This window comes from Theropithecus gelada, chromosome 6 (genome assembly GCF_003255815.1).
Source record: "Theropithecus gelada isolate Dixy chromosome 6, Tgel_1.0, whole genome shotgun sequence".
Taxonomy (NCBI): Eukaryota; Metazoa; Chordata; class Mammalia; order Primates; family Cercopithecidae; genus Theropithecus; species Theropithecus gelada.
Window position 1 is genome coordinate 73,886,234 of NC_037673.1, and position 27,436 is coordinate 73,913,669.

Below are 27,436 nucleotides of genomic sequence, written 5' to 3' on the forward strand. Positions count from 1 at the left end.
TTTACTTAGACTTGCTTTGGCTATGTGGGCTCTTTTTTGGTTCTGTATGAATTTCAGGATTGTTTTTCTAGTTCTGTGAAGAATGATGATGGTATTTTGATGTTAATTGCATTGAATTTGTAGATTGCTTTTGGCAGTATGGTCATTTTCACAATATTGATTCTACCCATCCATGAGCATGGGATGTGTTTTCATTTCTTTGTGTCATCTGTGATTTCTTTCAGCAGTGTTCTGTACTTTTCCTTGTAGAGGTCTTTCACCTTCTTGGTTAGGTATATTCCTAAGTATTTTTTTTTTTGCAGCTATTGTAAAAGGTGTGGAGTTCTTGATTTGATTCTCAGATTGGTTGCTGTTGGTATATAGCATGGCTGCTGATGTATGTACATTAATGTTGTACACAAATGTTTCAGTTTCCTGAAACTTTGCTGAATTCATTTACCAGTTTTAGGAGCTTTTTGGATGAATTTTTAGGGTTTTCTACGTATACAATCATATCATCAGCAAATAGCAATAGTTCGACTTCCTCTTTACCAATTTGGATGCCATTATTTCTTTTTCTTGTCTGGTTCCTCTGGCTAGGACTTCCAGTACTGTGTAGAATAGAAGTGGTGAAAGTTGGCATCCTTGTCTTGTTCCAGTTCGTAAGGGGAATGCTTTCAACTTTTCCCCATTCAGTATAATGTTGGCTGTGGGTTTGTCATAGATGGCTTTTATTACCTTAAGATATGTCCCTTTTATGCCGATTTTGCTGAGGCTTTTTCATAAAGGGATATTGGATTTTGTCAAATGCTTTTTCTACGTCTATTGAGATGATCAGGTGATTCTTGTTTTTAATTCTGTTTATGTGGTGTATCACATTTATTGATTTGTGGATGTTAAGCCATGCCTGCATCCCTCTTATGAAATCACTTGATTATGGTGGATTATCGTTTTGATATGCTGTTGGATTTGGTTAACTAGTATTTGGTTGAGGATTTTTGCATCTCTGTTCATCAGGGATGTTGGCCTGTAGTTTTTTTTTTGTTATGTCCTTTCCTGGTTTTGGTATTAGGGTGATGTTGGCTTCATAGAATGATTTGGGGGGATACCCTCTTTCTCTTTTGTGATAGTGTCATTAGGATTGATACCAATTCTTCTTTGAATATCTGATGGAATTCAGCTGTGAATCCATCTGACCATGGACTTTTTTTTGTTGGTAACTTTTTAATCACCACTTCAATCTCACTGCTTGTTACTAGTCTGTTCAGAGTTTGTATTTCTTCCTAGTTTAATCTACAAGGGTTGTATATTTCCAGGAATTTATCCATCTCCTCTAGGTTTTCTAGTTTATTTGTGTAATGGTGTTTGTAGTAGCCTTGAATAATCTTTGTATTTCTGTGGTATTGGTTGTAATATCTCCTGCTTCATTTCTAATTATGCTTATTTGGATCTTCTCTCTTTTTTTCTTGGTTAATCTTGCTAATGGTCTATTTCTCATTTCAAAAAACCAACTTTTTGTTTCTTTTATCTTTTGTGTTTGTTTGTTTCTATTTCATTTAGTTCTGTTCTGATCTTGGTTACTTCTTCTTTTGGGTTTGGGTTTGGTTTGTTCTTGTTTCTCTGTTTCCTTGAGGTGTGACCTTAGATTGTCTGTCTGTGCTCTTTCAGACTTTTTGATGTAAGCATTTAATACTATACACTTTCCTTTTAGCACCACTTTTGCTGTTTCCCAGAGGTTTTGATAGGTTGTGTCACTATTATTGTTCAGTTCAAATACTTTTAAAATTCCCATCTTGATTTTAATGTTGACCCAATCATCATTCAGGAGCAGGTTATTTAATTTCCATGTATTTTTATGGTTTCAAGGGTTCCTTTTGGAGTTGATTTCCAATTTTATTCCACTGTGATCTGAAAGAATACTTGATATAATTTTGATTTCCTTATATTTGTTGAGACTTGTTTTGTGCCCTATGATGTGGCCTGTCTTGGGGAATGTTCCATGTGCTGATGAAGACAATGTATATTCTGCAGTTGTTGGGTAGAATATTCTGTAAATGTTAAGTCCAGTTGTCCTAGGGTATAGTTTAAGTCCATTGTTTCTTTGTTGACTTTTTGTCTTGATGACCTGTCTAGTGCTGTCAGTAGAGTACTGAAGTCCCCCACTATTATTGTGTTGCTGTCGATCTCATTTCATAGGTCTAGTAGTAATTGTTTTATAAATTTGGGAGCTCCAGTGTTAGGTGCATATGTATTTAGGATTTTGATATTTTCCTGTTGCACTATTCCTTTTATCATTGTATAATGTCCCTCTTTGTCTTTTGTAAGTACTGTTGCTTTAAAGTCTGTTTTGTCTGATATAAAAACTACTCTTGCTTTTGGTGTCCATTTGCATGAAATATCTTTTTCTAGTCCTTTACCTTAAGTTTATGTGAGTGCTTACGTGTCAGGTGAGTCTCTTGAAGACAGCAGATAGTTGGTAAATTCTTATCCATTCTGCCATTCTGTATCCTTTAAGTGGAGCATTTAAGCCATTTACAAACAATGTTATTGAAATGTGAGGTACTGTTCTATTCATTGTCCTATTTGTTGCCTGAATACCTTTTTCTTCTTCTTTTTTTTTTTTTTCCGTTGTGGTGGTGTTTTATAGGGGCTGTGAGATTTATGCTTTAAGGAGATTTTATTTTGGTGTATTTTGAGGATTTGTTTCAAGATTTAGAGCTCGTTTTCATATTCTCTCAGCGTTTGAAAAAGTCTGTATTGTTCATTTATAAAGCTTAGTTTTGCAGGATACAGAATTCTTGGCTGATAATTGTTTTATTTAAGGAGATTAAACGTAGGACTTCAGCTCTTCTAGCTTGTAGGATTTCTGCTGAGAAACCTGCTGTTAATCTGATAGATTTTTCTTTATAGGTTACCTGATGCTTTTGCCTCACAGCTCTTTAGATTCTTTCCTTTGTCTTGACTTTAGACAACCTGATGACTGTGCCTAGGTGATGATCTTTTTATGATGAATTTCCCAGGTGTTCTTTGAGCTTCTTGTATTTAGATGTCTAGAACTCTAGCAAGGTCGGAGAAGTTCTCCTCAATTATTCTCTCAAATATGTTTTCCAAACTTTTAGATTTCTCTTCTTCCTCAAGAACAATTATTCTTAGGTTTGGTTGTTAAACATAATCCCAAACTTCTTGGAGGCTTTTTTCATTTTTCAAAATTCTTTTTTCTTTGTCTTTGTTGGATTGGGTTGATTCGAAAGCCTTGTCTTTGAGCTCTGAAGTTCTTTCTTCTACTAGTTCGATTTTATTGCTGAGACTTTCCAGTACATTTTTCATTTCTCTAAGTGTGTCCTTGGTTTCCAGAAGTTGAGATTGTTTTTTATTTATGCTATTTCACTGAAAATTTTTCCATTCGTATCCTGTATTCATTTTTTTAAAAAAATTCTTTAAGTTCGACTTTACCTTTCTCTGGTGCTGCCTTGATCGGTTTAAAAGTTGACCTGAATTTTTTTTCTGGCATGTTAGAGGTTTTGTGTTGGTTTGTATTCACTGCTGGTAAGTTAGTGTGATCTTTTCAGGGTGTTGAAGAACCTTGTTTTGTCATGTTACTGGAATTGTTCTTTTTGGTTCCTTCTCATTTTGGTAGACTATATTGGAGGGAAGATCTGGAACTCAAGGGCTGCTGTTCAGTATCTTTTGTCACACGGGGTGCTCTCTTGATGTGCTCCCTGCTTTCCTATAGGGATGGGTCATCCTGAGAGCTGAACTACAGTAATTGTTGTTTCTCTTCTGGATCTAGCCCAGTGGAGCTACTGGGCTCTGGGATGGTACTGGGGACTGTCTGCAAAGAGTCCTGTGATGTGATCCATCTTCAAGTCTGTCAGCCGTGGATACCAGCACCTGCTTCCATGGAGGTAGCAGCAGAGTGAAGTGGACTCTGAGGGTCCTTGGTTGTATTTTTAAGAATGCTGGTTTTATGTTCATTGGCCTCCAGCCAGGAGGTGGCACTTTAAAGAGCACATTAGCTGCAGTAGTAGGAGGAAGAACAGGCGATGGGCGGGACCATAGAGCTCCCAAGAGATTGTGTCCTTTGTCTTCAGAGTTCCTTGGCTGTCTCAGGAGCCTGCAGCAGCAATCCATCTTCTTCAAAGGGTCTGGATTCTCTTGGCTTTCCTGGTATGTTCCTGCATAGTTTTTGGAGCGAGGATGCGTGATGTAGGTCTCCATGTGATGCTCTGTCCATTGAGTGGAGCTGTAAGTTAGTATTGCCTCCTATCTGCCATTTTTCCCTCTCACCGTGTGATTTGGTTATTTTTATGAAAGTCTAATATTAAAAGATTTGAAAAGCTGGAATGGTGTGATCATGTGTTATACTGGGAAAAGGGAAGACAGTCTACGATCATGTGGTGAAATAAACTACAGTAAAGTAGAGATATTGGAGTAGAATAAAACAAGAGGTATTTAATATTGAATGCTCTAGATGTTGGCTGTATATGACATTGATTTGTAATGTAGTATGAAATCTTCAGTGGGAGAAATTGAAAATGTTATAAAAAGGGGGAACATGAATTCTTTGTTGAGGCCAAAGGAAATGATGGTGGGTCTGCCTGAGATTTGTTAAGATGCTCTTGTGTAGTCAGTTCCACACAGCTATTAAGAGGTGGTTTACTTTTTATCTTGATGTAATAGCTTGCAGCTGATGTGAATCTCGCTCAGTTTTTGTTTTCCTTTGAGAATGTGAAGGTTGTATGGGTTTAAATTTCACCATTGTTGAAATGAGACAGTAAATCTGAGAATCTTCTTTTATTTTCCTCTGATAGCTTTGCTGGGTGACCACAAGTATAGAAAAGCAAATGGTATGTAAATATCAAAATTTTTTTTTTAAAGGATAAGTCATCTTTTTTTTCTCCTTTGAATTTTATTCTAGGATCCATCAGTTACACAAGTGACAAGAAATGTTCCACCAGGACTTGACGAATATAATCCATTCTCGGATTCTAGAACAGTAAGATTATTCTTGCTTTTAAATGTTTAAAATGAAATTCAATAGGAATTATATTTCAACTATGGTTTCTTTTTTGTTGGGTTGGTTAAACTTAAATAAAACAAATTGTTAATATTTTATTTAGTATTCAGCAAGCTTGGCCTTTTTTTAATATGTAGAAATATTAGTAGTAATTGAAGATTACCATGATGATCCTAGTGAAATACTTCAAATTTTCTTTTATGTTTTACAAATTAAATCACAATAATCTTTCTAAAATGTAAACTTTTCTACACTACTTGAAATACTAGGAATTAGAGAAATATTTCTTGGTGTACATGTTGTCTGCCTGATAATGTGGGGTGATTTTTTTTTTTTACGTGGAAGCTGTGTAGAACTGTAACATGAATGTTTGTATGATTGTCATTTGAATTAGATTATTCTGAATAGTACTAGCCTTCTGTTCTGGCAGAGTAGACTCTTTGGAACTTTACCCAGGCTAGGAAAGCATATTTTTGCCCTCAAAATTTAGTTATTTTTTTCTTTTTCTTTTAAAAATTTATTTATTGTAGAGGCAGGGTCTTCTATGTTTCCCAGGCTGGTCTTGAACTCCTGGTCTCAAGCCATCCTCCCACCTCAGCCTCCCAAAGTGCTGCAACTACAGACGTGAGCCATGGCACCTGGCCTCAAAATTTAGTCTTGATTTATAAAATGTACAAGTATTAAAAAATCCTCATAAAACAATGGTTTGCTACTCTAGATGTATATTAGAAGCATCTGGGGGACTTTATTACACTACTCCTTATGGCCCTAATCTCTTAGAGTTAGGACATTTTTTTTTTAAGTTCTTTTGATGATTTTATTGCGACCTGGATTTGGAAACTGTTGAGGTATATTCTGTTGAAAATTATCCCCAGAATTTCTGTGGCAAATAATTTCATCTCCTGTATTTGGGTCCCCCTCCAATACTTTGTTACCTTGCCCTGTGCATCTCTTCTATTTGGCTGTTCCTGAGTTGTGTCCTTTAATAAGCTGCTAAGAGTAAGTAAACTGTTTCCTTGAGTTCTGAGAGCCCTTCTAGAAAATTATCAAACCCGAGGAGAGGGTCATGGAAACCCCCAGCTTATAGCAAGTTAGTCAGTATGGGCGGCAATGTGTGACTTGTGACTGGTGAAATGAGCTCTTAACCTGTGGGATCTGTGATAATCCAGGTAGGTAGTATCAGAATTGAACTGAATTGTAGGACATCTAGATGGTGTCCAAAGAGTTGGAGAATTGGTTGGTGTGGGGGGAAAAAACCCCACATATTCGATGTCAATAGTATTGTTGGTAAAAACAGTCCAAAAGTAAAAGCATTAAAATAAGAATGAACTTTTAAATTTCTCTTTATTTCAAAGCCCTCATTTAACAGCCTTTGCTTATATGTAGCAAATTAATCCCAGGTTGGGATCACTGAAGTGCTTTTTGAGCATGTAAATTACAGGTTAAAACATGTGAAATGGCCAATAAGCTGACCAGTGTTGATATATAAAAAGGGTGGTGTCATATGATTCAACCTTTTAATGAATTAGTGCTGTGAATATGTGAGAGTGCAATTTGGGTAGTAGTTGTTGAAGGGAAAAAAAAAAGAGCTGGCAAATTATATTCCTCTATATGTAGTTCTTTTAACTTGATTTCTAGGAGGTGGAGATGGGAACAAGACCATTTTTAAAGTTTGTCGATAAAGAATGAAAAGAGATTTTTATATAAATGTTTGGAAAACTTTACTAGCAAGAAATATGTTTAGCATTTTTATATAGTTAGCAGCTTTAGATTACTCTTATCTGTTGTTGTATTCTTCGTCAAGCTGTCTACTTTGTGCCATGTGCTTTGCCTCTATTATCTTATTAAATTCTCATAACATTCAAAATTGATATTTTAAATTTCCATTTTACTAATAAAGAATCTGAGACACAGGTCAGCTAGCAAGTAAAGTGGCAGAACTGGCTTGTTAACTCACGTGTTATCTGTAAAGTTTTTGCCTTTTTCATTTTGCTAGTGCTGTCTTTGGAGATAGTTACTTAAGAAGTAGAAAAAATAGTCCTGGTCCTTGAAAGATTTCTCACCTAATTGGTGTAATTAAAAATTACACAGACACAAAGAAGATATATCCAGAACAAATCAAACAAAATATAAATAATGATTCTGAATGTTGAGACTTTATGGTTACAGAAAGATTTTCTGAAAGTGAATAATCTTGAGCAGGGAGCTAGGCAATAATGAGAAGCCAATTTACAATGAAATGCTTCCCTTAGATTTGATGAACAGTGATATGGTGTCACAACCAGGAAAATTGTTATGAGAATTGGGTGTATTTTCCTCTGCACTGTTAACATGATGGAAAACACAGTTTAAATATTAAATATTCCTTTATTATATGATGTGATTTCACAAATTTGTCCATTTTTGTGGCTGTGATTATTTTCCAAAGACATTAGGTGTACTTAGATAATTGATTTAAGTGGTACATTAGCATTAGACCTTGGTCCTGTTTTAGTTAATTAGTAGTATTCATATTTTTATCATAGGACAGTGTTTGTGAAACTGAAGCTTTTTGATTGTTGTATCAGGGTATAGTGAGCTACGTGAGGTCAAGAAGGAAGATCTTCTAGCAGAATGCCTGAGTGTATAATCTTGCTAAGATTTAGAAAGTTCCTGCCCTCTTCTTCTTTTTTATTAAAATTGTTTTCTTTTGTACTTACTTAAAGAGGACCTGCATTTTAACCTAGGCCCTACCACTATGCAGTTGGTAACTTTAGGCAAACCATATAACCTCTTTGGAAATCTTTTATATTTTATATATATATATATATATATATTACAGTGAAGGCAGGGAGGAAAATGTTGAGTTAAATAATTTTATTTTTTTATAGACACAGGTTCTTGCTTTGTTGCCCAGGCTGGTCTCAAACTCCTGGACTCAAACGATCCTTCTGCCTTGTCTTCCCAAAGTGTTGGGATTACAGGCATGAACCACCATGCCTAGCTGAGTTAAATAATTTAGTATTAGTGTCTCTTGAAAATTAAGACTAAAGCATTTAGCTACAGGGACTGACTGGATATAATTGTACATGGTAGTTTACTCATCTTTAATACTGTGAAAGCATTCTGAATAGTTAACACCTGTCTTTATTTTCTCTCGCTGTGCACTTCTTTTTTCTCTTTTTCTTTCCCTTCTGCTTCTCACTGTTTTGTCATTCTTGGAGCTCATTATCTGTCCCTTCTGGAACCTCTTTGTTTCCAGTCTCATTTAATGATACTGTTGAGTTATATCCTAGTATCATTGGCTAGAAACACCCGAGTTGTCTTTGGCGCTAACAGCTTCTTTTCCTAAATCTAATCAGTTGCTGCATCCTGTCACTTATCCCTGCTGGAGATATGACTTGTCTGTTCTTTTCATTCTTTCTTACCTGGCCTAATTCAGGCACTCATGTGAAATGATAGAATGACCTATCTAGTTATCTACTTCCAGCCTCTTCAAATCCCTTTTTATACTGTGACTGGACTTATTTTCCTAAAGCAGAGGTCAGAGTAGGTCATCTGCCCTCCTTAGAAATGATTATGCATTGCCTACTCAGTAGTTTGGCATGTGAGACCATACGTGGTTTGACTTCAGACTTTTTGTTTTTATTTTAATTTTGTTTTCATGGACTATTTTTTTAGGCTTTCAGAACAATTGAGCAGAAAGTACAGAGTACCAGTTTGTTTTCTCCAGACTATCTTTTTACTCTTATCTTCTAATGTACATTTGCTCCAGCCAAAGTCTAATTAACTCATGAGCCCCTGACCCTATTGAGACCATCTCCGCATTGTATAGAGTCAAAAGAGACTGATCATAAGGCTTGACTTCTGTAGGTTTTCAGTGGATCCAGATGAATACTTCACACTGGATATATCCATTTTCTGTTGCTGCAGGATTTTTGCAGCAGTGGAGAGCAGAGAGTTGTTTTTAGGGGAGAGGATGAGAGAAATGGGGGCTGGAAAGGGAAAGGAGGTTAAGATAAAGTTTTGTTACAGAGTTACAGTAATGAAGACAGTATGGTACTGGCATAAACATGCAAATCAGTGGAACTGACAGCCCAGAAATAAACACTTACATTTATGATCAACTGATTTTTGACAAGATAGTCAAGATAATCCAATGGGAAAGAATAATCTTTTCAGTAAATGGTGCTGGAATAACTGGATGTCCACATACAGTAGAATGAAGTTGGACTCCTACCTCATCCCATACATAAAAATTAACCCGATCATAGACCTAAAGGTAAGCACTATAACTATACATAGGAGTAAATCTTCATTACCTTTAGTTAGGCCATGGTTTCTTAGATGTGACATTGAAAATACAAACAACAAAAGAGAAAATAGGCAATTTGGACATCAAAATTTAAAACTTTTTGTCCAAGAACACGATCAAGAAAGTGAAAAGACATCTCACAGAATGGGAAAATGTTTGCAGATCACATATTTGATAAAGGACTTGTATCCAGAATATATATTAAATTCTTACAGTTCAATATTAAAAAGACAATCAGGCTAGGTGTGGTGGCTCATGTTTGTAATTCCAGCACCTTGGGAAGCTGAGGTGGGTGGATCGTTTGAGGTCAGGCGTTTGAGACCAGCCTGACCAACATGGCAAAACCCCATCTCTACCAAAAATACACAAATTAACCAGGTGTGGTGAGTCCACATGCCTGGAATACATGCCTGAGTCCCAGCTACTCAGGAGGGTGAAGCAGGAGTATCACTTGAACCTGGGAGAGGGAGGTGGCAGTGTTCCAAGATGGTGCCACTGCATTCCATCCTGGGAGACAGAGGAAGACTTGAAGACTTTGTCCCGCCCCGCCCCCCACCCCCCACAAAAAAAAGACAACCCAGTTTATAATGGGCATAGAAATTTTGAATAGACGTTTCTCCTAAGAAGATAAATGGCCGATAAGCACGTGAAAAAATGTTCAACATTGTTAGCTGTCAAGATGCAAATGAAAACCACAAGGAGGATACCACTTCACATCTACTAGGATGTCTGTAATCAAAGAGGCAATAGCGAGTATTGGCACGGATGTGGAGAATTGGAACCTTCACATACTGATGATGGGAATGTAAAATGGTGCAGCTGCTTTGGAAAACAGTTTGCTAGCTCTAGGCATTTGTTAAACATAGAGTTACCATATGACCAAACATAGAGTTACCATATGACCCTGTGTAATTCCACTCTTAGGTATATGCCCAAGAGAAGTGAAAACATACGTCCACATAAAAACCAGCACACAAATTCAGCCAAAAATTGGAAATAACCTATGTTCCTATCAACCGATGAATGGATAAGTAAAACCTAGCATAAAAATAAAGTAGTTACTACAACATAATTGAACTTTGAAAACATTATGCCTTCACCATTATCAACATCCTCCACCAGAGTAGACATTTGTTACAATTGGTGAATCTATATTGACACACCATAATCACCCAGAGTCTATAGATTATGTTAGGGTTCCCTTCTTTTTTTTTTTTTTTTTTTGAGACAGGGTCTCACTCTGTTGCCCAGGCTTCAGTGAAGTGGCATGATTGTAGCATACTGTAACCTGAAACTCCTGGGCTCAAACAGTCTTCCCACCTTGGCCTCCCAAAATCCTAGGATTACAGGCGTAAGCCACTGTTCCTGGCCCAGGTTCGCTTTTTTTTTCTTTTTTTTTGAGACAGAGTCTTGCTCTGTCACCCAGGCTGGAGTACGATCTTGGCTCACTGCAACATCCACCTCCTGGGTTCAAGTGATTCTCCTGCCTCAGCCTCCTGAGTAGCTGGGATTACAGGTTTGCGCCACCCGCACCCATCTACTTTTTTGTATTTTTAGTAGAGATGGGGTTTCACCATGTTGGCCAGGCTGGTCTCAAACTCCTAGCTTCAAGTGATCCACCGGCCTCAGCCTCCCAAAGTGTTGGGATTACAGGCGTGAGCCACTACCCCTGGCCCCAGGGTTCATTCTTGATGTTGTACATTCTGTGGGTTTGGACAAATGTATAATGACATATATCCATCGTTATAACGTCACACAGAGTACTTTCATTGCCTTAAAAATCCTCTGTGCTATACTTATTCATCTTCCTGCCCCTTCACAGACCCTGGCAACTACTGATCTTTTTACTGTCTCCGTAGTTTTGCCTTTTCCACAGTGTCATATAGTTGGAATCATACATAATGTAGCCTTTCAGATTGACTTCTTTCACTTAGTAGTATGCATAATAAGGTTCCTCCATGTCTTTTCATGGCTTCTTAGCTCATTTCCTTTTAGTGCTGAATAACATACTATTGTCTGGATGTACCACAGCTTATTTAGCCATCCACAAACTCAAGGACATCTTGATTACTACCAAATTTTGGCAGTAATGAATAAAGCTGCTATAAATAACTGTATGTGGGTTTTTTGTATGGATGTAAGTTTTCAGTTCCTTTGGATAAATACCAAGGAATAGAATTACTGGACCATATGGTAACAGTATGTTTAGTTTTGTAAGAAACTGCCAAACGATCTTTCAAAGTCTGTACCATTTTGCACTCCATCCAGCAATGAATGAGAGTTTCTGTTGCTCTACATCCTCTCCCAACATTTGGTGTTATCAGTGTTTTGGATTTTGGCCATTTTAATTGGTATGTAGTGGTATGTCATTGTTTTAGTTTGCATTTCCCTGATGATATATGATGTGGAGCACCTTTTTATATGCTCACTTGTCATCTTTATATCTCCTTTTGATGAAGTGTCTGTTAAGGTCTTCTGTCCATTTCTTAATTGGTTTGTTATTGTTGAATTTTAAGGGTTCTTGTATCTTTTGGATAATAGTTCTTTATCAGATGAAAATATTTTCTCCCAGTCTGTGGTTTGTGTTCTCATTCTCTTGACATTGTCTTTTGCAGAGCATTAATATTAAGGAAGTCCAGCTTTTCAATTATTTCTTTCAGGGATCATGCCATTGTTGATCTCTCTAAAAAGTCATCACCTTGGGTCAATTAAGTTTTCTCCTGTGTTATCTTCAAAAAGTTTTATTGTTTTGCATTTTATATTTAGGCCTATGATCCATTTTTAAATATTTATTTATTTATTTATTTTAGTGACAGGGTTTTGCCATGTTGCTCGGGCTGGTCTTGAACTCTTAAGCTCAAGGAATTCTTCTGCCTTGGCCTCCCTAGTAGCTGGGACTATAGGCATATGCTTGGCTTCTGTGATCCATTCTGAATTAATTTTGCTGTAGCACCATTTGTTGAAAAGACCGTTCCATTGTACTGCCTTTGCTCCATTGTCCGAGATCAGTTGACTGTAGTTATGTGGGTCTATTTTTGGGCTCTCCATTCTGTCCTGTTGGTCTGTTTTTCTAATCTTTTGTCAATACCATACTGTCTGGATGACTGTTTCTTTATAGTAAGTGAACTCTAGTAGTGTCAGTCTTCCAACTTTATTCTTCTTTTTCAATATTGTGTTGACTGTTTTGGGTTTTTTTTCCTTTCCATATAAACTTTAACATTAGTTTGTCAATATCCACAAAATAACTTGCTGGGATTTTGATTGGGATTGCATTGAATCTGTAGATCAAGTTGGGAAAACCTGACATCTTAATGGTATTGAGTCTTCCTATCCATGATCATGGAATATCTTTTATTCTTTGATTTCTTTCATCAGTTTTATAGTTTTTCACATATAGAATGTGTACATATTTCATTAGATTTATGTCTGTTTTACTTTGGGGGATGTTGATATAAATGGTATGGGTTTAATTTGAAATTCTACTTGTTCATTGCTGTTACGTATGAAAGTGATTGACTTTTATATATTAACTTTGTATTGAACAACCTTAGTATAATTCATTTATTAGTTCTAGGAGGCTTTTGTCAGTACCATTGAATTTTCCATATAGATGATCTTGTTATCTGTGAACAAGGACAGTCTTATTTCTTTCTTCCTAATAATCTTCATACCTTTTTTTGGATCTTATTATATTAGTTATGACTTCTAGTACAGTGTTGAAAAGGAGTGGTGAGAGGGGATATCCTTGCCTTGTTCCTGATCTTAGCTGGAAAGCTTCTAGTTTCTTACCATTAAGTTGATGTTAGCATTGGGCTTTTTGTAGGTGTTTTTTATCAAATTGAGGAAGTTCCCCTCTATTCCTAGTTTGCTGAATGGTTCTATTATGAATGGGTGTAGGAATTTGTGAAATGCTTTTTCTGTATCTACTGATACGGTCATATGATTTTTCTTTTTTAGCCTGTTGACATAATGAATTACATTAACTGAATTTTGAATGTTGAACCAGCCTAGGATACCCGGAAAAAATCCCACTTGGTTTTATATATGATTTGTTTCATATATGGTTGGATTCAATCTGCTAATATTTTGTTGAAGATTTTTGCATCCATGTTCATCAGAGAATATTGATCTATAGTTTTTTTGTAGTGTCTTTGTCTGGTTTGATATGAGGGTATTTCTAGCCTCATAGGATGAATTAGGAAGTCTTCCTTTTGCTTCTTTCCTCTGATTGAGACTGTATGGAGTTAATAAAATTTCTACCTTAAATGATGGGTAGCATTCACCAGTGGATCCATCTGGGCCTGTTACTTTCTATTTTGGAAGGTTATTGATTATTGAGTCAGTATCTTTAATAAATATAGGCCTATTTAGATAGCCTGTTTTTTCTTCTGTAAGTTTTCACAGATTGCATTTTCCAAGGCACTGGTGCATTTCTTGTAGGTTATCAGATTTGTGGGCATAGAGTTATTCATAGTATGTCTTGGTTATCCTTTTAATGTCTATGGGACCTCAGTGGATGTCTCTTCCTTCATTTCTGATATTAGTAATTTGTGTCCTCCCTTTTGTTCCTCCTTAGGGAGCCTGACTGGAGGCTTATTGAATTTATTGGTCTTTTGCAAAAGCCAGGTTTTCATTTTGTTGATTTTTTTTCTATTGATTTCCTGTTTTTAATTTCATTGATTTCTGCTCTTATTTCTTTTCTTCTGCTTATTTTGGATTTGATTTGCTCTTCTTTTTCTGGTTTCCTAAGATGGAAAATTGGAGTATGGATTTTAGATCTTTCTTATCTAATATATGCACTCAATGCTATACGTTGTCCTCTAAACCCTGCTTTCACTGCATCCCACAAATTTCGATAAGATATACATTTTTTTCCACTTAGCTCAAAATACTTTAAAATTTCCCTTGAGATTTCTTCTTTGACTTGTGTTATTTAGAAGTGTCTTTTTAAATTTCCATATATTTTGGGATGTTTCAGTTTTCTTTGTGTTACTGATTTCTCATTTAATTCCCTTGTTTGAGAGTAAGTACTATATTTCTATTTTTTAAAAATTGTTAAGATGTGTTTTATGTTACAGAATGTCTTCTGTCTTGGTGAATGTTCCAGGTGAACTTGAGAAGAATGCGTTTCTGCTGTTGGATAAAGTGGTTGATAGGTGTTAATTATATCCAGTCAATGGATGGTATTGTTGAATTCAGCTATGTTCTTAATGATTTTTTGCCTGTTAGATTGGTCCATTTCTGATTTGAGGGGTGTTGGAGTCTACAACTATAATAGTAGTTTCATCTTTCTCCTTGCAGTTCCATTAGTTTTTGCCTCTTGTAGTTTGATGCTCTGTCATTAGGTGCATATATATTAAGGAATGCTATGTCTTGGAGAATTGACCCATGTATCATTATGTAATGCCCTTCTTTATCTCTAATGACTTTCTTTGCTTTGAGTCTGCTTTTTCTGAAATTTTTTATTAGTGTTAGCATGGTATATTTTTCTGTTTACTTCTAATCTATATGTTTATATTTAAAATGGGTTTCTTATAGACAATATATAGTTGGGTCTTGTTTTTTGATCATCTCATAATCTGTCTTTTAATTAGTGCCTTGAGACCATTGACGTTCAAAGTGATTATTGCTTTAGTTGGATTAATATCTACCGCACTGACTGCTATTTTCTGTTTGTTGCCCTTGTTCTCTTTGTCTTCTACTCTTGGTGGTTTGTTTTGTTTTGAGACAGTGTTTCACTCTGTCACCCAGGCTGGAGTGCAGTGGCTCAGTCTCCAGATCTCAACTCACTGCAACCTCCGCCTTCCAGGTTCAAGCAATTCTCCTGTTTCAGCCTTCTGAGTAGCTGGGATTACAGGCACCTGCCATCACACCTGGCTAATTTTTGTATTTTTCGTAGAGGCAGGGTTTCACCATGTTGGCATGCTGGTCTCAAAGTCCTGGCCTCAAGTGATCTGCCTGCCTTGGCCTCCCAAAGTGCTGGGATTACAGGCATGAGCCATTGTGCCCAGCCCTCTTGGTGAGTTTAGTAGAACATTTTATATGATTATAATTTATCTCCTTTCTTATTATATCAGTTAGTGGTTGCCCTAGAGTTTGCAATATACATTTATAACAAATCCAAACCTACATACAAATAACTATACTGTTTCACAGGTAGTGTGAGTGCCTTTTAATAACAATCTGATTCCTCCCTCTCATCTTCGTATCATTGCTGTCATTCATTTTGCTGATATATAAGCATATACAAACACATATATGTATATATATGCACACACAAGATATTTGCAGAAGAACCCATAATTGAATACATTGTTGCTGTTATTATTTTGAACCAACTGTTTTCTATTAGACCATTTGAGAATAAGAAAAACAAGATGTGGTGTCTCATACATGTAATCAGCTTTGGGAGGCCAAGGTAGGAGGATTACTTGAGGCCAGGGATTCAAAACCAGCCTAGACAATGTAGTGATATCCCATTGAGATCCTGTCTCTACAAAACAAAAAACAAAAACACCCCACAAAAATTAGCCAGGCATTGGCCTGGCGTAGTGGCTTACGCCTTTAATCCCAGCATTTCGGGAGGCTGAGGCAGGCGAATCACTTGAAGTCAGGAGTTTGAGACCAGCCTGGCCAACATAGTGAAACCCTGTCTCTACCAAAAATACAAAATTAGCTGGGTGTGGTGTCGTGTGCATGTAGTCCCAGCTACCTGGGAGGCTGAGGCAGGAGAATTGTTTGAACCTAGGAGGTGGAGGCTGCAATGAGCCAAGATCATGCCTAGGTGACAGTGAGACTCTGTCTCAAAAAAAAAAAAAAAAATTAGCCAGGCATAATGGTATGCCTGTTGTATTAGCTACTAATTCAGGAGGCAGAGGCAGAAGGATTGCTTGAGCTCAGGAGTTTGAGGCTACAATTTGCTATAATCATGCTACTGTGCTCCAACCTGAGTGACAGAGACCCTGTCTCAAAAAAAAAAAAAAAAAGGTTTTAAACTTCATCTATTTCTTGCATGCTCATGCTTTCTTTATGTGGATCCAAGTTTCTGACCTATATTATTCTTATCCTCTCAGAACTTAATCAGAACTTTAAAAGTATGTATTTAAAAATATTTAATATTTCACTGCAGCCTTGACCTCCCAGGATGATGGGACTACAGGCGTGTGCTACCAATGCTAATTTTTTTATTTTTCTTGAGACAGGGTCTCACTGTATTGCCCAGGCTGGTCTCAAATGCCTGGGCTCAAACAATCCTCTTCCCTCAGCCTCCCAAAGTGCCGGGATTACAGGTGTGAGCCACTGTGCCCAGCCTTACAGTTTTTTTTTTTTTTTTTTTTTTTTTGCTAGTCTGACATGATGTAGTGGGTAAAAGAAATTGCCGTAATTAGGTCTTTAGTTGTGTGGTGGTAAAGTGTTGAGAAGCGCTCTATAGTCCTGTGATTATGTCTCAGTCTTTTATTGATACTATGGACTTCACAAATGTTTCGAAGTTGTTTTCTTCCTTCTTAGGTGGGACAGAATGGCTAGAGTGGACTGCAGTTGGGTATTTCCCCTCCCCCAGGTGAGTTAGGCTCTGATAAGCCCTAACAGGTTAGGTACTTGTTAAATAGTTTCTCCTGAAGGGAGGCCTTGTTAAGAACAGAGTGCCCTGGTGTTTTTCAAAAACGGTTCATTTCCCCACTCCACTTGCTAGAAGAAGGAGGGGATTTTTTCCCCGTGTACTATGGTTGAGTTCCTGGAGATAAAACGAAAGTGCGCGGGGACTCACCACCTGTAGATTTTAACTCTCGGTGTTGTCTATGCTGAGCTTCCAGCAATTTCTTAATTACAATGAAGATTTTTCTGCCCCGGTAATGGTTCTTGCAGTGGTTTCTGCTAGAGAGCTTTTGCTCTGGCAAGTTGTTACTGCTTGAATTGACCTATTTCTCCAGTCATGGGGCAGCAGTTTGCCCTGTGTCCTCAACATCTCTTAACGATCTAGAATGAATTACTGATTTTTCAGTTTGTTCATCTTTTCACTTGTTGTTAGAATGGAGTGGTAAATTCTAAACTCCTTATACATGAAACTGGAAACTGAAAGTCCCCTTTACTTGCTTTAATTTTTTTCAGAGTAAAAACCATGGGTCTTTAAAATAGCCTTTAATCTGATCCCTAATATTTTTTGTTCTTCATCTTGTCACACCCTCTCCCTGTATATTCCTGTCTAGCACACTGATTCCTCACATATTCCATGCATTCTCCTGACTTTGCATTGGTTGTCACCTCTGTTTAAAATGGTCTTCCCCTAGACAGATAATCTGCAAGGCTTACTTTCTCACCTCCTTGAAGTCTTTGTTCAAATATTGACTTCCCTAATCACCTATGTAAACTTATCCCGTCAGCCAGTATTCGGGACCTCTTCACTCTGGTCTTTTTGTTGTTGTCCTGTAGAATTGATTGCCTTTTCAGATGCTCTAGAATGTGTTTGTTTAATGTGTGTATTGTTTATCTTCTGTTGCTAGAATGTAGCTTTATGGGAGTAGGGGTGTTTGCTTATTTTGTTCATTAATGTATCCCAATTCCTGTATATGTTTGTGGTCCATTGTAGTTGACCAATGAATGTTTGATGAATGTATGAATGAATGTGTATGGTCACATTTGTTCTTTTATGTTCCTTTATCTATTTGGAAACTCCCATACTGGTATATTTCTTCTTTCCTATTACACACCTCCTTCCCCAGACAATTATCCTAATCTTCAAAAATCTTATTTTTGAAAAAAATACTAAGTGATTAGTCTATTATGTCTGTCCTGGTTCTGAGATTAGTATGTATAACTTTCAGCACTCATAATAACAAGGGAATCTATATTAAGCATAGCCACAGTCATTTTTTCTCTGCTGAATAAGAGGCTGTTAAAGTGAGTGAAAGCTGCAAAAAGTTTCAGGATTCTTTTGGCAGTTTAAGTGAAAGAAATAAAACAGTGTTTTATAGAAGCTGTAAACTTTGTTGCCTTAGAGGGGAGTTCTCAAATTTTAAGGTGTCTGAGAATCACCATGGGGAGTTTGTTAAAAATGGTAGCTTGTTAAAAGTACAAATTCTTTCTCCTGATCCTTGAGGTTCTGAATCAATAGGTTCATAGTAGAGCCCAGAGTTTGCATTTTCAGTAAGTACCTGGGGTGTCTGATGCTGGACGTCCATGAATATAAATTAAGTAACATTCTTTTAGACCCTACATACACTTAGGATATTCTTTTGGTTCAGAGATGGAAGAGAAAGAGCTGGAGAAAGCAAGAAGAAATTTTCTGGAATAGGTGTTTAGAATATGGAAGAAAACCTGGAAGGAGAAAATATATTTGCTTATGCATAACAAAGACAACTCATGAACTTCCTGTGCCTTGAAGAGACCTTGGGTAGTCATTTATTTAAAATTAATCACCCTTGGAATTTCCAGTGCAGAGACCTCACTATATTATAGAGCAGTCCATCCACTATTGTATAATCATGATTATTATTATGTTCTTAATTCTCTTGAGCCAATGTATTTTTCTATAATTTTTATCTGTTGGTCCTAGCTGAATTCTCTAAAGCCAAACCAAAGAGGCAAATGTAGTAAGGTGATTCGTGTTAAAATATAAAATAATTATAACCCCCTTATTTTTCTGAGAGATATTTAAACATATTCCCAGTTTGTGAAATTTCATCCATCCATGGGATGAGGATATACAGCCTTGCTTGGCCAGACTTTGTTTTTGATTCTGCCTCCAGAGTCAGTTCTCTCATTCTCTCCCTGGTCTGTTCCAGTTTTGTTCTTTGTCTCCAACTCTGCACCCTCTGCTTTTCTCAGTACTTCAGGTTTTTCCCAGGTACAGCCAAAGTAGTGGCAGACACAGTTCTAGGTTTGTCAGGAGAGGAGCTTACCGTAGTACATTTGGTTGCAGTAGAATGTTTTCTTTTTCCCTGCCAATAGGTTGACTTTCCTTCTGTTTTTGGAGTTTTGGTCAATGTAAAATGAAGATGATATACTATGGAGTGTCCAGTGAGATACGGAGGTCTTCCTTTTTGCATCTCAGATTTTTCTTCTATCATTTTTTTTTTGTTGTTATTCCTAAAGTAGTTCTTTTAGTGAGGGTCTATTGGTAGAATTTTTTTGTGTTTATTGTTATTATTTCATCTTGGTTCTCAAACAGCTAATCTGACTGGATTTAGAGTTCTACGTTATCAGTTATTTTCTTTCAGCCATTTAGCACCTTATACTTGAGCTTGCATTATCGGTATTGAGAAGCTAGCTCAGTCTTAGGATCTTAGGTGAAAGGATACACCGTGGTTTATAGGTGACTTTCCTTTGTGTGGGAATTATCCTTTTTTTTTTTTTCTTGCAGTTTTTAAGGTTTGCTCTTTCTTTGTGATGTATCTGAGTGTTATTATTATTTTTTAAATTCGGTTTGTGTTTTAGAGTTTTGAATCTGAGAATTAGTGTCTTCATATTCTGTTTAAACATTGACTGTCACTCATCCTATTTTTTTTCCTCCTCTGGACCTCTTAATTGTATATTAGACCTTCTCAATCATGATGTCTTGTAATTTCTCATATTTTCCATTTTTTAGGTCTCTGTGCTGTGTCACACAGAAAACTGTAGTTTTCTTTAGATTCACTTCCATTCCTTCATTATTTCATCTTTGTGTAGTTTGCTGTTCAACTTGTCTACTAAATTTATAATTTAAAAATCATTATTACAGTTTTCAATTTTAGAAGTTGCATATGTATCATTTAAGAAGCTGTTTGGCCAATTCTGATAGTCTGTTGTTAGTCAAACTTTTATTATCCTCTTATTTCTTTATTAAACACACCTGTTTTATGTCTGATACTTCAAATATATTCAGTTCTTATTTTGTAATTTGCTATTTCTGTGGACCCTTGTGGTTTGTTTCCTCACACATTTAAATCATAAGCCAAAGTTACTTGGAACTTTATCTGTGTTAATTTCTTGAAGGCTGGTGTATTAGTCAGTTCTCACGCTGCTAATAAAGACATACTTTATTTAATAAAGTAATTTATAAAGAAAAAGAAGTTTAATGGACTTGCAGTTCCACATGGCTGAGGAGGCCTCACAATCATGGTGGGAGGTGAAGGACAAGCAAAGGCACGTGTTACGTGGCAGGCAGGCAAGAGAGCATATGTAGGAGAACTCCCCTTTATAAAACCATCAGATATCATGAGATTTATTCACTGTCATGAGAACAGCATAGGAAAGACCCACTCCCATGATTCAGTTACCTCCCACCAGGCCCCTCCCATGACACGTGGGAATTATGGGAGCTACAATTGAAGATGAGATTTGGGTGCAGACACAGCCAAACCCGTATCACCTAGTTTTAATGTTTGTTCCTCTACTTTTGCCAAATGCCTGAGTCCATTACCAGCCTGAGATCCTTTTCAATGAAAATTGGAGGTTGGATTATCTTGTCTATGTGGGTAGTAGAATTCTGACCTGAGATCTGCAAGTTGGTAGGTTTTTGTTTTTTGTTTTGTCTTTGTTTTTTTTTGAGACAGGATCTTGCTCTGTTGCCCAGGCTGGAGTATAGTGGCGTGATCTTGGCTCATTGCAACCTCTGCCTCCTGGGCTCAAGCTGTCCTCCTGCCTCAGCCTCCTAAGTAGCTGGGACTCCAGGCATGTGCCACCACGCTTGGTAAATTTTTAAATTTTTGTGTAGAGCTGAGGTCTCACTATATTGCCTAGGCTGGTCTCAATCTCCTGGCCTCGAGTGACCCTCCCACCTCAGCCTCCCAAAGTGCTGAGATTACAGGTGTGAACCACCATGCCTGGCCATTGGTAGGTTTATGACTAGGAATTCTCAGGGAAGATTTCCCTTTTTTCCCCCTTCTACATCCAGAACTAAGGACAAGACATGGAGGTATTCCCATCATTTTTTTTTTTTTTTCTGTGAAACTGCCCTTTTCTTATTCATCCACTGAAACTGTCATTTTTTAGAGACTCCTGGCTTTATGCAGGGATCCTGTCCATCACTTACCATCCTTGTACCAGCTCCAAAGCTTTGCTGCTAGTTTACTAGTACAGATGGATCACTAGTAATTTGGTGAATCGTTTGGTATCAAGGCTCTTCTTTCTTTGGATTTAGTAGTTCCTGCTTTCTTGCCTCCCAGGATTTCTTGTTGCATTAGCTGTGTATTTACAATATTATTTAAATAAAATTTGGTCCAGTATTTTAGGTATTATGTACTAGAAGGGGATCTCTACATATGGATGATCTGCTGTGTTTTAAGAAATGATAGTCGTGAGTGGCTTGTTTTATAGAGATAGATAGATAGAGACAGAGACACATATAGACACACACACACACGCATGCATAGGTGCTCATCTGTGCCAAAGTGAAAAGTTGGAAATGAACTAAGAACCATCATCACAATAGGTATTTAGTAGTGATGAAAAGAGGTCGTCCTCCAGAATTCTACTTGGCTTGAGTTGGCTAATCCAGTATGTTGTGGCTGAAGAAAATACTGGGTCTTTAACATCTACAGATGTGAAGAAATTATCAGGATAATAGCTATTAGATTTATATCAGTGCTATTAGAGATTTGTGGCTCTCCAACATTTCTCATCATTGCCTTACCACAAGCAACTATGGCCTTAAGTATATCACATTACTAGCTCTAACCCTACCTTCATCCTTATCTACTAGTTTATTATACTTAATACTTCCTTTGTTATTTAAAGTAATAACGGCATTTATAGCAAGATTTCAGCTGGATGCATTCTTGGGTAATTTATTCTGTGTTTTTCCGGAAATATGCTGCTGCCAGGCTAACTTTGCCAGGCATTTTATTAATATTCGGTCATTGTTTTATTGTTGCTGCATATTACACCAAGAAGACAGGACTTTAGGGCCATGCTTTTCTTTTTTTTGCTAGGGGAAGATCTTTATTATTGATCAAGATAGGAATTCTAAATGCCATGTGAATTTGGGACAATATATGTAAGAATTATTATCTCACTTAAGGTGCCAGGAGCTCTTTTTCTTTTCCTTTTTTTTTTTCAACTTTTAGAGTTCTGGGGTACATGTACAGGATGTACAGGTTTGTTACATAGGCAAACGTGTGCCATAGTGGTTTGTTACACAGATAAACCCATCACCTAAGTATTAAACCCAGTGTCCACTAACTGTTCATCCTGATACTCTCCCTTTGCACCCTCCCATCCCCATCCCTATCTCCGGACAGGCCCCAGTGTGTGTTGTTCCCCACTATGTATCCATGTGTTCTCAATGTTCAGCTCCCACTTATGAGTGAGAACATGCGATGTTTGGTTTTGTGTTCCTGCATTAGTTTGCTGAGGATGCTGGCTTCCAGCTCCATCCATGTCCCTGCTAAGGATATGATCGCATTCCTTTTTATGGCTGCATGGTATTCCATGGTGTATATGTACCACATTTTCTTTATCCAGTCTACGATTGATGGGCATTTAGGTTAATTCCATGTCTTTGCTATTGTGAATAGTGCCGCAGTAAACATATGTGTGCATGTGTCTTTGTAGTGGAATGATTTATATTCCTTTGGGTATATACACAGTAATGGGATTGCTGTGTCAAATTGTATTTCTGCCTCTAGATCTTTGAGGAATCACCACACTGTCTTCCACAGTGGTTTAACTAATTTAACTCCCACCAGCAGTATAAAAGCGTTCCTTTTTCTCCATAACCTCACCAGCATCTGTTGTTTTCTTTTTAATAGTCATCGTTCTGACTGGTGTGAGACGGTGTCTCATTGTGGTTTTGATTTGCATTTTTCTAATGACCAGTGATGTTGAGCTTTTTTTCATATGTTGGCCCCATGAATGTCTTCTTTTGAGAAATGTCTGTTCATGTCCTTTGCCTACTTTTTAATGACATTGTTTTTTCTTGTAAATTAGTTTAAGTTCCTTGTAGACTTTTGTCAGATGGAGAGATTGCAAAAATTTTCTCCCATCTTGTAGGTTGTCTGTTCACTCTGCGGATAGTTTCTTTTGCTGTGCAAAAGCTCTTTAGTTTAATTAGAGCTCATTTGTCAATTTTGGTTTTTGTTGCAATTGCTTTTGTAGTTTTTGTCATGAAATCTTTGCCCGTGCCTATACCCTGAGTGGTATTGCCTAGGTTTTCTTCTACAGTTTTTATAGTTTTGGGTTTTACATTTTACATTTAAAGGACCATACTTTTCTAATTGGAGAAGTTAGGATTGATTGACTTTAGTTTTTCTGCCCATTAATATGAGATATTGGGCATGGGGGAACAAGCATTTGGAAAAGAGAATTTGTGATTATTTTAGTGACAAAAGATTATAATGGAGATTTTAAAAATACAAGAAAATGCTCTTAATCCCTCTGTGCAGAAATAATCCCTATTAACATTTTGATATATTTTCATCTTATTTTAAAATAGGAAGTTCGTGTTATATTGTATATACAGTTTTGTTTCATAACTTGTTTTTATCACTTATTTGTCTTAGCTTCCTCATCTTATTACATATTCTTTTAGAACTTTTAAATAGCTGTAGTGTATACTCTCCTACAGCTGTATCAGTTTAACCATTTCCTCTGTTGTGTTGGACATTTGGGGTTATTTGTAACCCTTTGCTTTTGTAAATAAAGCTGTAGTGAGCATTCTTGGCATATATACATTTGCAGATATCTTGGATTATTTCCATAGGATATTTTTAAAAACCAGATATTCATAGTACATGGGGTATAAATACTTCTATGGCTCTTGAAACATAATGCCAAATTGTGCTGCAGGATTGCTATATGTACTAGTTTATAATCCCCACTTTTCAGTGTGTGAGAATATCTATTTTACCACATCTTTTTCAAAATGTGGTAATCCTATGATAATAATCATTTTAAAAATAATTAGGTAAAATATGCATTTCTTTGATTACTAATGAGGTTGAAATTTTTTGTATGTTTATTTTTCTTTTGTATTTTATAAGCTGCCTGTTCAGAGATTTTAAAAATGCAGTTTCTTTTCAGTAACATGTTTATCTGATAATTTTGTATTGATTTGTACCTGGTGAAATATATTAACTAATTGTTGTATATGTTGCTTATTAGATTTTGCCATCTAATCTTGATTATGAATGCTTTATATAATCGAATTTCTAAATTTTTATGTCATCAAATATATTACCTTTTCATTATGATTTCTCTCCCCTCAACCTTTCTGAATGTTTCGAGTGACTTTTCTTCATGCCAAGATCAATTAATGCCCTATAGTCTATAGAGTGTATTTTAGTGTCTTTATAGTTGTTTTTTGTGTTGTCTTTTTTTTCTTTTTTTTTTTTTTAAATATTCAAGTTTTAATCCATTTGGAATTCTGTGGAGATACAGGGATTTTGTTTTTCCTGCCCCAATTTAAATAATTCTCCCAGCAGCATTTACTGACAGTTCTTTCTATTTCAACTGACTTGAAATGCTATCTTGATCAATGCTTTAATTTTGATATGCACCACCATTGTATATATTGTGTAAATCCCAATTTTGGTATTGTCAGAGTTTGTTTTTCTGTCTCATGGTTTTGAAATGATATATGATTGTTTTTGCACTTCTTGATTACTAAGGCTGTAACACATCTTTTCACATGTTTATTGACCTCTTTCTATTGCTTGTTCAGATCTTTTGCTAGTTTTTCAGTTAGTTTGTATTTTCATGGATTTGTAACAATTCCTTATATATTCTGGGTAGCAGTTTTCTATTATATGCATTACAACTATTTTTTCCTAGTCTGTGATTTGACTTTTTACTTTTTGTAAATTTCAATGTAATTAAATTTGTCAATTTTATATGGTTTGTGTGTTTTCCAGTCTTAATTTGACAGATACTGAGCATCTACTATGTTTCAGGGACTATTTTGGGTACTTGGGATAGGTCGTAAACAAAATACACAATATTTCTAGAGTTCACATTCTAGAAGCTCAAGAAATATTCATAAAAATATTCACATGTATTTTTCCCGAAAGTGTTTAAGTTTTGCTTTTTCAGTTTTAGATCATTAATCTACCTAGAATTCATTTTTTATATGATGTGAAGTACGAGTAACCAGTTATCCAAGTACCGTTTATTGATTAACATATTGTTTCTTCACTGTTTTGTAGTGACACCTCTATTAGGTATCAAGTTTCTGCATTAGTGTGGGTTTGTTTCTGTGTCTATTTTGTTTATTGGTACATTTCTCTGTCCTTGCATCTGTATTACACTCTTAATTACTATGGTTCTATAATAAGCCTTGATATCATAGGTCTTCATCATTTATTTTTCTTCAAAATTGTTTGACCTGTTTTTAGTTCTTGCCGTTTTGGTTTTTTGTTTTTTGTTTTTTGTTTTTTTTTGAGATGGATCTCACTCTGTAGCCCAAGCTGGGGTGCAGTGGCGTAATCTGGGCTCACTGCAACCTCTGCCTCCCAGGCTCAAGTGATTCTCTTGCCTCAGTCTCCCCAGTAGCTGGGACTGCAGGTGCACACCACCATGCCTGTCTAATTTATTGTGTTTTAGTAGAGACGAGGTTTCACCATGTTGCCCAGGGTGGTCTCGAACTCCTGAGCTCAGGTGATCTGCCCACCCCGGCCTCCCAGAGGGCTGGGATTACAGATGTGAGCCTCTGTGCCCGGTCAGTTCTTGCCTGTTGTATATGCATTTTAGAATCAGCTGAACTACAGTTACATCTTTGGTTATACATGGCTTCCTTTTCAGGGCTGCTGTTAGCTGTGTCAGAGTGAAATCCTGCTGTATATTGGTTGTGTCTTCTGGTTTTAACAGTTCTTAGGATGCTTGAACCTCCTAGTGCGGTTTCTTTCTTTCTTACATTTGTCTTATTCATGACCTCCCCTTTCCTTCCCTCTTCTCTTTCTTTCTTTCTTTCCTTTCTTCTTTTCTTTTCTTTTTTTTCTTTTTTTATTATTATTTTTTTTATTGGTTTCTTTTTTTTTATTTTTTATTATTATACTTTAAGTTCTAGGGTACATGTGCATAACATGCAGGTTTGTTACATATGTATACTTGTGCCATGTTGCTGTGCTGCACCCATCAACTCGTCAGCACCCAACAACTCGTCATTTACATCAGGTATAACTCCCAATGCAATCCCTCCCCCCTGCCCCCTCCCCATGATAGGCCCCGGTGTGTGATGTCCCCCTTCCCGAGTCCAGGTGATCTCATTGTTCAGTTCCCACCTATGAGTGAGAACATGCGGTGTTTGGTTTTCTGTTCTTGTGATAGTTTGCTAAGAATGATGGTTTCCAGCTGCATCCATGTCCCTACAAAGGACACAAACTCATCCTTTTTTATGGCTGCATAGTATTCCATGGTGTATATGTGCCACATTTTCTTTTTTTTTTTTTTTTTTTTAAATTTATTTATTATTATTATACTGTAAGTTGTAGGGTACATGTGCATAACGTGCAGGTTTGTTACATATGTATACTTGTGCCTTGTTGGTGTGCTGCACCCATCAACTCGTCATTTACATCAGGTATAACTCCCAATGCAATCCCTCCCCCCGCCCCCCTCCCCATGATAGGCCCCGGTGTGTGATGTTCCCCTTCCCGAGTCCAAGTGATCTCATTGTTCAGTTCCCACCTATGAGTGAGAACATGCGGTGTTTGGTTTTCTGTTCTTGTGATAGTTTGCTAAGAATGATGGATTCCAGCTGCATCCATGTCCCTACAAAGGACACAAACTCATCCTTTTTTATGGCTGCATAGTATTCCATGGTGTATATATGCCACATTTTCTTAATCCAATCTGTCACTGATGGACATTTGGGTTGATTCCAAGTCTTTGCTATTGTGAATAGTGCTGCAATAAACATACGTGTGCATGTGTCTTTATAGCAGCATAATTTAGAATCCTTTGGGTATATCCCCAGTAATGGGATGGCTGGGTCATATGGTACATCTAGTTCTAGATCCTTGAGGAATCGCCATACTGTTTTCCATAATGGTTGAACTAGTTTACAATCCCACCAACAGTGTAAAAGTGTTCCTATTTCTCCACATCCTCTCCAGCACCTGTTGTTTCCTGACTTTTTAATGATCGCCATTCTAACTGGTGTGAGATGGTATCTCATTGTGGTTTTGATTTGCATTTCTCTGATGGCCAGTGATGATGAGCATTTTTTCATGTGT

General features: G+C 36.8%; 1 protein-coding gene across 2 annotated transcripts in view; it reads left to right on the top strand.

Annotated features, from left to right (window-relative positions):
- The window catches only part of SCAMP1 (secretory carrier membrane protein 1), a 129,949-nt gene that overhangs the window by 27,954 nt on the left and 74,559 nt on the right, over positions 1 to 27,436 (top strand). The window contains exon 2 of one of the 2 annotated variants that reach the window (XM_025387825.1): positions 4,898 to 4,975. The exons of the other annotated variant lie outside the window; for it this stretch is intronic. Coding sequence (XP_025243610.1) covers positions 4,898 to 4,975 — 78 coding nt within the window. The remainder of the gene's footprint in view (positions 1 to 4,897; positions 4,976 to 27,436) is intronic. 2 annotated transcript variants of the gene reach the window in all.